General features: G+C 40.4%; 1 protein-coding gene across 1 annotated transcript; it reads right to left on the bottom strand.

Moving 5' to 3' along the window:
• Nucleotides 1–750: 750 nt before the first annotated feature.
• postnb (periostin, osteoblast specific factor b) lies at nt 751–14,180 on the bottom strand. Its single transcript, XM_080507880.1, has 22 exons — nt 14,040–14,180; nt 13,540–13,638; nt 10,433–10,497; nt 10,085–10,242; nt 9,611–9,775; nt 9,381–9,527; nt 8,441–8,582; nt 7,447–7,659; nt 7,223–7,357; nt 6,418–6,566; nt 6,154–6,290; nt 5,825–5,955; nt 5,608–5,738; nt 5,228–5,330; nt 5,038–5,105; nt 4,698–4,743; nt 4,247–4,276; nt 3,831–3,983; nt 3,688–3,735; nt 2,922–2,999; nt 2,802–2,837; nt 751–1,563 (listed from the first exon to the last, which is right to left on the bottom strand). Exons 1-22 carry the CDS (start codon nt 14,156–14,158, stop codon nt 1,541–1,543), a joined length of 2,376 nt encoding a protein of 791 aa, XP_080364006.1. The 5' UTR covers nt 14,159–14,180; the 3' UTR covers nt 751–1,540.
• Nucleotides 14,181–14,383: the final 203 nt, after the last annotated feature.

Below are 14,383 nucleotides of genomic sequence, written 5' to 3'. Positions count from 1 at the left end.
GACCCACCAGTCGACAGTGGGCCAACGCTCTGACTGCATCAGCAAAATGTCCAAAAATCACTGTCTGTGGGCACAGTTCACCACAAATGAACCCGAAGGCTTTGTCCTGTTTCATACAAATAAGGAAAAATAATATGGAAGCCAAGTTCAGAAAATCCAGTTTTCTCTGAGCCAAAGCTAATTTGAAATTATCTGAAGCAAGACTGAGTCACGAGTATTTTTGGAAATTCTGTCATTTGTTCTAAAAGAAAGGAGAGAGAGCGAGACTGGAGGATCAAGTAAAGTTGTTATCATATAATCTATAATAGTTTAGTAAACAGAGGATAGGGACAGCGAACAGAGCCAAAGCTACAATACATATGGAAGTTTAAAGGAACATTTTCTTCAATCCAGACAACATGAGTTGAACTGATCTTCATAGTTTCTATAATAGTAAACATGGCCTTTTCCAAACCTTTCCCACATGCAAAGCTACAATCAAATTTTGATGAGCTCATATATTTCCATGAAATGAATAAATGTTAAACGCTTAACATCAGCTTTTTGGTGATTATAGAAAATTATAGTTGCAAGTCATTTTCTGTTAAATGTTGTGTGTTAAATGGAGAAAACCTGATTTCCTTGAAGATTGAAAGGAGAGTTCCCGATTTGAACCCTTGTTTAATTTATGTTTTACAGCCTCTCATCTGCCGAAGCAGACTGCTAGGCGGACTAAAATAAAAAAATAAAAAAATAAATAAAAAGGATGACTCATGCTCCACACATTTCAGTGTTTAATTTAAACACCTTTTACTTGAAAAAAAAAAAAAGCAGACATAATATTTAGGTCTTACATTTGATCTTTTCAGAAGCAATATTTACCATTTAAGATCCCTGACAGGAAATGACTCCAAACCACAATCTGCTCAGATTTTCAAAAGACTTTTTCTCAATGAAAGCACTTTATTGGAAAGTAGAAAGGAGAGTATCTGCACTCGGATACAACGCTCCAAATAACACATGCATAGACAAACTTTACATGAAAGATAATCTAACCACTCACAGCCAAAAACAAAATAAAATTACAGTTAAAAGTAAGAAGATGTCTTTTTGTTTTCCAATCTTTTCATGCTGAGATTTTAGTAATGCTCCCCAACAGCTTGTAAAAAAAAAAAAATCTCCCCACGTAAACCTTCACCTCTGGCAAAGCCATAAAGAAGTTGAGAAAATGTCTTTATTGCTGATGTAATGGCTGGGATATTTCCTGACGTTAATGCAGACCTGAGTGCTTGTGTCTTTAAAGTCATGCCAAAATGTCATTTTCTACCGTTTACACAGACTGAACCTAAAGTATCCGTATATATATGTACATTCAAAGCACCATTAAACTGTTTGGGAGAATAGTTTTGGAGGGTACAGTATATTAAAAGTATCACTGACACTGTAGGGTTTTTTTTGTTTGTTTTTTTTAAAAATCCCTGCATTGAAATATCATTTTAAAGCTCCATGTTTGTTGTCTCTCTCCGGCTTTACAAGGGAATATCCTCATGTCTGTGTCCACTTATGCTTGCCTCCTGTTGCCCGCTGGTAAAAAAAAAAGAAGAAGAAGAAAAGAATAAATACATGTCAGTCACATGGAATAAATCATCATCTCAATGTAAATACATATACAGTGTGATGCTTGGCTTGTATGCTGCATCCGTCACCACATGGAAATGCCAGGCTCAGCACAGCAGAGAGAGATGAGACAAATCATCCCTCTTGGCCGAGACCAACATGAGGCTGCGGGACGCTGTGGCGACGGTGGGCCTCATTAAATGCTGCATGAACAGCAGAAGCTGCGGGGGCATCGGTGCCGAGCGTCAGCGTAGCTTTCAGGTGAGGGTAGTGGCGGCAAGCGAGGCAGTAAAAATGATTGAGCGGCTGACAGGATCGGTTGACATTTTGGGAATATGAGAGTCTTCTTCTTGCTGAGAGTTTGATGTGAAGATGAGACTGTTTGCCCAGACAAGCCAATACTGGAATAGTGTTGGTCTTTTTCAATGTAATAAAACCCAAACCACAATAACTTGCCCATATATAGTAGCATTCTGCCAATAACGTAATAAGTCATCACATTACATTAGAAACTATAATGTAATGATACAAAAGTAGGGCTTTTGTCCAGTTTGCTTATATAAATAGTCATAATAGATGGGATAGTCATCATATTCACTTCCACATACTCTACCACAATGTCCTCATCATGATTGTAAAGTGACTTTTACTATTTTGTTACATTATTGGTTGAATTGCATTCAGAATGGCCAAACCTATCACGTGATTGTCATTACTGTTACAATCTGAGAGTCTCTTTTATATTGATTGATTTCTTTTAAATCTTGACAAAGATGTGTGTTGCTGTCAGTAAAAAAACCCACATATTTGATCAGTTTCCCTGTGCTGTACTTCAGGTCTGTGACTCAGTCACATCTTATTTTATTCCCTTATCTCATGTTTATACCTTTGTCGTAATTGAACTTCACTAACTTTCCACTTGTGCAGGATCCAAATGCTGGATGTTATCAATATTATCAACAGACTCACCAGGTAAGTTTGGAACAAAATTCCCAAAATGTCAAAAAAAATTCCCTCAAACACACTCATGCATGAAGTTATGACTGTGGCATACATTGCAGCCCGATAAGTATTTTAGATTATTGCAGCAGCAGACTAAAACTAATATCCTCATGCAGCACAGAGGCTGCGTTTGTTTCATTGCGTAAAAAAGAAGCAGGCTCTTTATTCAGACTGTCGAAATGACTTCTTTTTTTTTTTTTTACCTACAACTCGCCGGGAACTTCCTCTCAGGTTGCCTCCTTGCAAGCAAACATAGAAGTCACACATTATTCTGCAAGTTATATGCTCTCAAGCTTTACTGGTACAATCTTAATGAAACTCACGCTGGATCATTTTAGCAAGTCTGTCAGGGTCCATATTCGCTCCTCCTTGGATGGTTGAAAACTCTGAATGGTTGACTCCTGATGGAAAGAGAAATGTGAAAGTGCAACGAAATCATGCATGTTTAGATCCTAAAGTACATATTAAGTCAGATCAGGTTACTTTCTAAATATCTGCTTGAGCCTTTAAGGTCCAAAATATATTAACATAATGTCATTGAATTAAATGTAATTCATTAATTGAGTGGTGAACTGAAGAAAATATACTTTATAATCGACAGAAACCACAGGCTTTCTGATTCAAAATATTCCCTTTTGGGTTCTGTGTATATAATAACAGCATTGTGTTTAGTTTGCATGTTCTTCCTGTCCATTGAGTTCCTAATCAAGTACAACGTGAGGTATAAAAATAGAAGATATTATTGTCAATGGATGATCCAAAGGCAATAAATGAAATCTGATAATGGTTATTATTAGTAAGAGGCTTTTAATTGAAATGTTTCTGCAACTAATGTCCCTGAAACATTAATTATTGTCTTGATGATGACATTTAGTACAATATTTGTGTTTGAGCTTTGTGTTTTATTAATACATATACTATGATTTATTGTTGCTTTATCTGATTTTGGACTTGTTTCCATTCTTAACACTTCATAATAAGATCATGTTTTGCATTCAGGTGGAGACAGTATAATCAGCCTTCAATGAACTGTACTGGTTTATTATATGTGATAATGCACTGTTTTGGTTAAAACTCAGTGTCACAGACCTTCCAGGGCGACGTTAGTGGTTCCACTGCTCACTGAGTATTGAGGGCCTGTAAAAAACACAAAATTCATGATTTCTCTGAAGAAATGATTTTGAGATTTAAATGCATTGATTTAGGATTTTTTTTTTTTTTTTTTTTTTAACCTGAAACAACTCTGGTGACTTTGGTAACGATGGGTTCGCCCTCAATAACCCTGGTGACCTTGGTGATGGTGGGTTCGCCTTCGATGACCCTGGTGACCTTGGTGATGGTGGGCTCCGACTGAATAACCCTCGTGACTTTGGTAACCTCTGGAACTGCAAAAAAATAAAGGCAGATTTTCAGGAAAATGACTTTTGAATACAGCTTTGATAACAAAACCAAACAACCAAACCTTTCTCTGGATCAGAAAGGTTGGTGATAAAAATTGTGATTCATAATCAAATCACTTAGAAAAAAATGCTTCATGTGTGTTATCTTGAAGACTTAAACTTGAACCCCTTCCGACATCTTTGAAAACCTAGACTTTAATGATTAGGAATCACAAGATGATGATACTCGGTGATCATCATTACTGTACCTTGCTGGACGACACGAGTCACAATGGTCTCTGATAATGGGGGAGATAAAACAAATGTCAAACACAATCACTTCAGGACATTAGAAGCGTAGTTCCACGTAGGGATGCACCAATATCGATACCGGTATCGGTGAAGAATTCCATGGCACATACACTGGCGATGCGACATGCTAAACATAATTTAAGTGTTCCTGATGCACTCATTAACAGCGATTTTGAGCGTGATGGGCAACTCAATAAGTTTCCGACCCTCGGGATTGGCAATGCAAAGTCTTAGCATATTGTTTGCGTATGTAGTAGAAATTAGGCTTAATCGCATTTGATAAGTACCCGTATCAGTACTCAGTATCGGCAAGTAGCTAAAGGTTAGTACTCGTGTTTGTACTCGTTCTTATAAAAGTGTCATCGGTGCATCCCCAGTTCTATGAATAACAAAGTTAATGCTACTTACTTATAAATGTAAGAGGGATTTCCTGATATCTGAATCCTGAAATGTACTGTGAACAAAAAAGAAAAAGTAAACATCTGATTCAACCTTTTACACAAACACAAATTATTGCATGATAGGAAGCAAACAATGTGAATTATTAGTTATTATCATAAGTTTGGAAATGATAGTAGATACTGATAAAATAAGTCGACTGCAAACAACATGAATGTTTAAGCACCACTTGAATGTGCTCACAGACGCCGTTCAGGCAGGTTCTTGTCCTGTGCTTTATGTTGAGTTACACCCTGCCATTTATAATCGCGCAACTCTAATAAGTTGAAGGCAGTTGTTGATGTGCCACCTTGATTTGGATGTGTGTGATGAACCTCTTCAGCAGCGAGAGCAGCTCCTGGCTTCCAACGGGGATATCTGTGAGGAGGCACAAGGGTGGTGACGTTACACTTTATGAAAACATCAAATAAAACACGTCGCTTGACAGATTTATGAAATAAATGGAGCGTTAATAGATTCGACTGGATGAAAACGCATACCTGCAGGGTACAGGACGTGGTTCACAAAGTGCACGACTCCGTTCGTGGCCATGATGTCAGAGTCAGGGACTTCGACCGAGTTCACCTGCATTGTGTTGTTTGCCTGAGGTGGGTGATGTTAAAAAACAATTACAGAAATCAATGAAACGCGTAGCATGAATAAACCTGTTTCAAAGCAATAAATGAGAGTAAATAAAGCAGAAATGATTGATTTAAAGCTTAAAATATTTTTTTCCAGTGAAGTATAAATGCAAAATTGTTGTAAAACTTAATGCTCAGGGATAAGGAAAAACTTCAAAGGGTGCATCTAAAGATTGTTCATTAAATTAAATTAAATACATGCATACTACATGTTCAATCTTGCTGCACTAAATACCTACAAAGATCACTCGGAGGTTGCTGCCCTGCAGAGTCTTGAGCAGGTTGGTCACGCCAGTCTCCAGACCTCCACCAATGAAGATGCCATTGTTGATGTGGTACAACAGGATGGTTCTGAGGGCATTAATGTCACCTGAAATTAAGAAAATTAATCAGACAGGCCCTTCCAGGTGTGCTTGAAGCGCTTCACAATGCAACACTGTTTTGAGGCGGACGCACTCTTCAGCAGCTCGAAGTCGCTGTCACTCAGCCCGGCGAAGGCCTGATCGCTCGGGGCGAACAGAGTGAAGTCTCCCTCCTGCCGGAGCAGGTCAGTCAAGCCGGCAGTTTCCATCAGGGACAAAAAGATCCTGCGGCGGAGGGAAGAAAACAGTAACTTGGCTGTTATAGAAACCACTGAAGACTGACACACTGCAACAACAGCGCTTTCACATTCCCATATGCGCCATGTGGATTTAATGGACAGATACAGGGAGATGTGGTTTTAGTGCTATGCGGCGTTTTAAGACCACAGGCCATTTTCATTAGGACCCCCCCGTTGTACTTACTTGAACCCTCCGTTTTCAGTCAGAATCTCATACATGGTTTTCTCTGCTGGTTTCAAAAAGGTCCTCATGAGATGCAGGGCCCCATTGCTTCCTTCCTTACTGCCTCTGATGAGGCAGGAATTCTCAATGCACGCAGCCTGCGGACATCATTCACCAGACGTAGTGGGATTGATGGTGAAGATATGAGGATTAATGATTGAAAAAACAAGGATCATTATATATAGTGTCTGCCAGTGGCTTACTGCCACGATTCTTGGAACGTACCGAGCGATAAATGAAGACCCTCAGAAGTTTCCCCCCAATGGTCTCCAGACGCTGGCCGTTGTACAGCTGACCCAGTCCGAATTTATTCTTCACGATGTGGCTCTCCAGGATAATCTTGAACAACCTCTGATCCATGGACATCACTTCATCTGCACAGTGGAAGAAATTTGTGAATTTTCTTGTACAACTGTAATTGTTGTAGCTACATAAACTGCACACACATTAATATTCCGTGGTATAGACTTTACTTTCAGTCATATTACAGAAATTCCTCGTAGGGCATCCTCAAAGTTCTCAGTCGAAGAACGCAAGATTAACAAGATGGAAAAGTCAGACAATGAAAATATTACACTGTAATTTCTGAATGAAATTTAAAGCCCCTTTTCCATCGAGTTAATGCTGCTTTGGGCAATCACTCCCACTCAAGACTGTATGTCTGTGAAGATTAAAGAAAAGGATTATCCGCTAATTAATTAGATTTTTCCTGCTAACCAAAAAAAAAAAAAAAAAGGAAAACACATCTGCTTCATTCAAATGAGGTCGGAGAATGTCCTCGGAGACTCTGAGTATTTGCTTTTACATGGCGTGAAGCAAATGCGGCGTACCAGTAAATCCCCCAAATCCCCAACGCGCCATACAAGCACATTCACTTATGAGTCAGCAGGCAAAGGGGGGAGAAATGTATTTCCTCTTTATTCCAGACTTGGACCGAGTCTGGACCAGTCAGTATTACCACCTGCTGAATGAAAACACACCGGGGTGGGGGGGTTGGGGTGAAGGATATGACGACCAGCATGTAACTTGCCATTGAAGGCCATGTTGAGAGGAGCCAGCAGGGTGTAATCAGCATCTCCTTGCATTTCTGCAGACAGACCCAGCTCGGACACCATGTCTCCGAAGGTCGACTGGGACGGTCCCATCAGCTCCATTACCTGCTTTGCTACAGAAAGACGGGAGGATGTGAATTACAGAAAACCGTCAAGGCTTTGGAGACAGTTTTGGTTTATGAATGAGGCATAGAAGTCTAACCTGAGTCTGGCATGAGCACCTCATCAATCAGGTGGATGACACCATTAGTGGTGACGATGTCCTTCTTGATGACCATCTTGACGCCATTAACTGTCAGACTATCGCCATCGCATCCGATTTCAATGTTGCTTCCCTCCTGGGTCTGGTAAGAGGTGCCAGCCATGATGGCCTCGGAGCACTGGACTGAGTCCAGGAGGTGGTACTTCACAAGAGCTTAAAAAAAAACAAAAAACAAAAGAAGAAGAAGAAACAATTGTTAAAGTTGCATGCTTATTTGAAGTGTTGGCAGTTTTATTGTTCTTTCTTATGTTTGATTGCAGCTGGGGAAATAATGCCCAGGAAACCCGCAGGTCCTTTGGGTCCCTGAAGGCCTTGAGAGAGAGAGAGAGAAAAAAAAAAAAAAAAAAGTCCTCTGTTTAACTTTATGTGAAATACCTCTCACATCACAGGCTAAGCTATGGGCAAATAAAAATGCCGAGATTTGTCGCCAATTTGATCAGCTTGCTCACTGAAGCAGCTGCTTCCTGCTTTTCTGTGCTACAAAGCTCAACCATTTGTCAAGACCCCCACATTACGATTTTCGCTATGATCAGGTATTATAGTGGTGCATGTCGAAATCACTCTCAACATAAACAACATTGTGCAATGAAAGAAGTGTCTTTCTTTCTTTAATTTTCCAGTTTATGTGAATGTGTTTGACTTCAAATTAGAGCGATTTAGGACAATTATTAATTTACAGTACAACTTTGTTATTCAAATGTGTCACCATGGCATCATCTGTTTTGAATTGAAAGAAGCTGACCATGCAAAAAAAAAAAAAAGAAAGAAAGAAAAGAAACCCTTTATGTAAGACTTAGAGAAGCAAACACACTGCCAGCAACCACTACATTTCTTTTTTTTCCGACCCATTCAGCAAGAAATACAAGCGTGGCCCTGCTACAGCTAATTTAAAACCTCATCAAAGAGTGAGCCCCGAAGCCATGGTCTGGTTTACCTTGGAGAACTTCCTTGTTGCTCAGAAGTCTTTCCAGAACGTCGCTGCCCAGCTTGTCGAAGGCGTTGTTGGTGGGGGCAAAGAGGGTGTAATGTCCTGGCTGACCCAGTTTCTCCAGCAGTCCAGCGTTTTGGACGATATCCTGAAACGGTGATTTCATTTTGTAAACGGTGATCGTCAATCAAATATCGGAAACATTCCAAGGCGGCAATTACACTACCTGCTTATTACCACTGCTCAAACAGTTTAAACGAAAGATACTCGTGTGTGCTACCAAACTTGTTAAGTGATGAGTTATTTGTACCGTCTTATGATAGGCGAGTAGATCATTGCAGTATCTGCACTTCACCGCAGTATCTATTTCTGAATTCCTAATGTTCTATTTCTATTTGGCTTTCTTCTTTTTTAGATTTAGAGAATGTTCGTTTACTTTGTTTTCAACTCAACACTATGATACAGATTGAACCCTGATGTTTCCCTGCTTTCAGTCATAGAGATGTAATAATTAAAAAAAAAGAGTAAGAATCCTCAAAAAGTTGAATTGGTACATTCAATTAAGTATTTCTGTGCTTAAGTCAAGGGCCTGAGCTCAGCTGTACCTTATCAGACTCCATCTGATCTGAACATTACCTGTTCTGACTCTCTCTTGAAGGAGATACAGATTTTAAATAATCCCCCCCCCCCAAAAAATAGTGATAACACCCAAAGCCCCCCCCCCCCCCCCCCCCCACCCCACCCCCCTACCCTGATATACAAATAATCCTGCCAAGAGTTGATGTGCAATAACTCTCCAGTCCTTTAAATCGGATTGGTTTTATTCACTTTGCACTGCCAGCGACCGCTGCTCAAGCTTCCTTTCAATTCAGTCCTATTGCTTGTATCCAGTTTCACGTTCTTGATCGGTCTTTGTATTGTCTGCTCTGTTCCGGCAGGTACTTACCATCAGAGTTGTCAGGTCATCATCCATCTCGACGGTGTCTTGGATGGTGCTTCCAGCAGCACTGATGACGCGGTCAATGACATGCACAACTCCATTAGTGGCAACCTGGTTGCCGTAGATGATCCTGGCACAGTTCACAGTCACCACCTGCACATCAAAACAACCACAGTGTTTCACTCCCTGACGTGTAATACACGGGGACTGATGTGACAGAGAGGGAAGAGACTCACCCCGTTGGAATAGTGGTTAATCAGGAGGTTAAGGTCGTTGTACATGGACGTGGCAGTCAGTCCATTCCTCAGATCTTTGGTCAGGAGACGTTTGTTGACCATGTGATAATGAAGGGCATTGTACAGTTCAATGTTGACATTGCTGACCAGAGCAGCCCTCACTTCCTGTAAGATTAGAGATAGAAGATGTTCCCACTTCAAAGACTGAATCTGAAAGACTGGGAGATTTAGGAATGGAAGTTTCAACTTGAAAGATTGACTCTTCTCAAAGCAGTTGGATCAGGTCAACTGGACTTAGTGATAAGTCTTGAAAAGACGTTCCAAGATGTTTCAAGACGTTTCAAGATACATGACCAAGTTGAGTTGACCTGAATTCATTCCTTTGAGAAGACTCTCACCTGGAACGATGACAGCATGAACAGAAGTCCTTGAAAGCTTGAGAGATTTACGAGTGTTTGTTTCTTGGTGACTCACCTCATCCAGAAGCTCCCAGGCCTCGTTGCTCGGGGCAAACAAGGTGAAGGACCCGGGTCCCTCAATCTCAGGTCTGAGCTTGGAAATGTCGGCGTAGTTTTGAGTTGAAGTGGCCTTCACGACTCCCAAACTTCCATACACGTGGTCAATCGGGGCAACTGTGAAAGAAATAAGCATCATTAGATATAAATCTGTTATTTTGGAAACGGGGATGTTTTGAACCTCAATGTGGAGGCAACACGCGAACAGCATCTCTCTCTTTTTAGAATCATCCGGTTTGAAAAACAGCTGCTGGGCAGTTGGAGGCCGCGGCCTCACCTAACCTTCACACTTTATAGCAGACTGTACCTGCAGGACAGCCACGCATGCCGTCCAGCTTCATGTACCCTGGGCAGCACTCGTACAACACGGTCCTGTGATTAAAGCACACAAAAGTACATACAATTAGAAAGACCGTTAGTAGAAGTCATTCAACACAGCTTTTAATAAAATGAGGATTTTTTTTTTTTTTTTATTGGCTGCAATGTGTTGAGAGCATCAATCAGTGAAGGGTTGATGCTTACCCTGTTTCCAGCTGTGACTCATCAACTCCTGTGTTACCCAAAGAAACCATGTGATTTAACAGCTTGAGCCAAAACCAACAGAGCTTTGAAGTTAATTCTGCCATTACAGAAGTAGGTTTATTTTACCGAGACCTCCCATTTGAAGATGAACAATTAGTTTGGACTCGAGGAATTCTAAAAAAAACCCTCAAAAACACAAACATTTTGGATTTGGGGTAATTATAGCTGTTTTAGGAAATTTTGGTTCACACAAGAAACAGGGTTGATGGAGCGCATGGAAACAGATGAGCTCAGCTGAAAAATCAGATTACAGTTACTTTTTATATTTAAAGAAATGGATTGATTTATGTTTAGATAAATTAGGCACAAACAAGAACTGTTTTGCTGGTGGAGACAAGTGAGATGCGCTGTCTCTTTGGAGCCTCGGACGCCGCTGCCTGGGGAAGATTGTAAAATTCAAAGAGCAGCTGGGAGATATAAACATTACTTGAGTCAGCAGGAATGAACATGTTGGAAGTCCAGCATTGTCTCCAATTCTGGGAAAACCTGACATTTTTAAATGTGCATTTCACTGAAAAAATAAGGTATTTAGCAATAATAAAATTAAATTTAATAAAATTAAATAGAATGCCCACATTGTAGCCATTAGGCATAAACACTGCCATATGTGTGGAGAGTTGGCTCAGGAGTTCATTAGGGTATATTAGCCATTTTATTGTTCGAAGAAGTTTAACAAGGAAGCTTCTTTGTTTCACATTTTCAGCTCATCGTGGAGAACATATTCATGAAAAAGACTAGGAACAATATGAGGAGCTTGGTTTCTGTCAAAACACACACTGTAACCAGTAATATATTTGGTTTCTCATATTATTAAGGAAGGCTTTAAATTGAGCTTTCCCCTGTAAAATCGGTCTACCTGGAAAGGCCCATGCATGTGTCATTTGTCTTTTAATGAAAAAAAAAAAAAAAATGAACAATGTGAAACTTTTATGCACACAGACTTTTTTTTCTGTGTAGGACTGTGGAAAAAGATTCCAAAATTACTGCCAATTGTGTCTTGAACAGTTATAAATTATGAGCAGCCGATGAAAGGTCTCTCCACTCCATAAAGAGACAAGACTTCACAATGTGTGGGGCTTTTTCCACGGCTGGCGTTTCAGACTGCGATGCCTCCGGGTCATGACTATAGCCAGCGGCCGCCATAACATCTGTATTTGAATCAAGGTTGAATGGAGTTACAGGAACTTGGATGAGATCACACAAGCCCCACTGGGGCAGAGTCAGCGAAAAAAAAAAAAAGAAAGAAAGAACCTCTTTTACATCGTGTTCCCACACCGAGGGATTGTGTCTGGCCATGGATCCGGAAACTTTTGACATTGTCAGCATCTCCAGACAAGTACCGTTCATATGAGATTGACATTAACTCTGTTGTAATCTGTATTTTATGTCTGGCTTTATTCCAGCTCAACACGTCGCCAGTGGGCAGAAATCTGTTTGCACGACAATTAAAGCAGGAATACTCTCTCCGGCGCTGAAGATACAGTCTCTGGTAGGCGACATATAGTCAAACTGCACCGACTGCCTTAAGTACAGATTAAGCTGCACTGTCTCCGAGCGCCGTTTTCTACTGTGGTGAGTATTTTATATGATCAAGGTGACAGTGGCTGATGTCTTTTGTGGAGAATATGCTGCAGCTTTAGCTCTGGTCTGTCAGTTCCACTTAGTTTTTTGTTTTGGTCTAAATCAGACATGTGAATTAACTGGCTCAATACACCGAATGCAAAAATGCCGCAGTCATTTCAAGTTAAAAAGAAACTCAAACAAAACAGCAGGCAGAGTGTTGTGAACGATAGGACAAATTTTGTGGAGTGGCTGGGAGAGAGGAAGGAATGACACTTTTGGTTTGGGAAGTTATTATTAACCATGTTATAATACAAAACAAAGTGTTCAAAAGACACAGTTAAACTCGTATTTAATGAGCCTCACTAGCCTCAAAACCAAAAAGAAGGTTAAGATCTATTTCAAAAAGCAATCTGACTCAACTTCAGGTAACCAGTGCAGGTTTGGAAATAACTGGAATGTGCTTGTTAAAACGTCAGCGTCTCGCAGAGCACAGACTTGCAGGTTTAAATAAGTGAATTGGTTTATCAACTCCGAGCCAGCTGCATTTTGATTAATTCCACACGTCCATGTTCGGACTCCCGCTGAAATAGATCAGACTCTTTGGCTGCTTTTTACATCTTCACCATCACCAAGTTCAGTGAGCATTCATCACGCCCAGCCGAGCCTATTAGGAAGGCCAGAGGAGGATCCAAGGTGAACCGTGTGGGAGCTCCATCTCTTCTACACATGTATGTTTTATGTGTACGCTTGTGTGTGCGAGGGAGCAAAGAGACTGCAGAGTCTGCACAGCATTGATTCGTGTTCAAAACTGCTGAAAAAGGGGGAAGTCAGAGGAAAATTATGGCCTCTTTGATTGAGTAAGCGTAATACTTTTCCATTTCTTATTACAGTCAACGTTTGGTACATCCTCCAGTCAGCGGTTCACCGCTGTGGCACCCGACAATGTCCTGGGCTTCTGGGGTTATGAAAACCACAGCATACGTTTGATTGGAACAAATGGGTCTGCTGAGAGTACAAAGAGTTTAGAGCGACATCCATAAATGTGTTTTTCATTTTCAGGGATGGTTTAATCCAAAGTGAGATAACAGATGTCTATCTCCCTGGAAAATTTCCATCATGGCCAAACAAAGAAGCAGAGAAAAAGGAAGTTTAAGCTGAAACTATGCTTCTTTTGTTTCAAACCAATGGTCAGATTAAATATTTCAGTTGAATTTGCATAAAACAAGAAGATACAGCATTTCCCTCTGGATACACAAAAAAAGCACTTACGCCTTCTTTCCACAGATGGCCCCTTGGTACCAGTTGCGACAAGTGCTAAAGTACTTCTTCTTGGTCCCCATGACTTGCTGGAGTGCACACACATTGGGTCTGACAGGAATTTATGGTGGGGGAAAAAAAGGGACAAAACATTCATTAATGAAAAATCTCAAATGAAATCGATGATATGAAACATATCTTATATGGAAAAGTGTCGCTATGTGAGACGTCACACTGACGAGCATGAGAAATTGGTGAATTGTCTGAGAGCAGATTCAATATTGTTAAATATATATAGCTTTAGCTGCCATGCACAGATTATATTTGAGTTAAATATTTTCTCTTAAACCATCATTCCTACAAAAATGACTAAAGACAACATCACATTATAGTAGATTAGATTAAAAATGAATAAGAATTAAAAAAGAATAAAATGTTTCCTGAAGTTTTGTCTATGCAACAATCAAAAAAAAGGCAACACTCAAACTCATGAGCAATATTGATGAGCTTACCCTTCTTTTCTTGCCCTGATGCGACTGTGGGTGACTATCTTATCATAAGCTGACGAGTCGGCGTTGTCAAATGTAGAGAGCACAAAAAGTGCAAAGGCAGTTAGGACACAGAGCTTCATCCTTGATCCTTTAGCAAGCCCCTCCAGACCCAGAGTAACAGGAGCACACTCCTGCAGCACTTTATATACCACAAGACTCACCCTCCACTCTGGGAGGATGGCAATTTTCCTTACATGTATGGACCACCCAGACCCCGTCCAAGCCTACAGGTCTGCACACAGACAACTCTTCAGCTTCACTGCTGAAGTAATACTTGAGAGTTTTTTTTGTTTTTGTTTTTGTTT

Source organism: Blennius ocellaris (assembly GCF_963422515.1).
Source record: "Blennius ocellaris genome assembly, chromosome: 2".
NCBI lineage: Eukaryota > Metazoa > Chordata > Actinopteri > Blenniiformes > Blenniidae > Blennius > Blennius ocellaris.
This window is presented reverse-complemented; position numbering and strand designations above follow the sequence as displayed.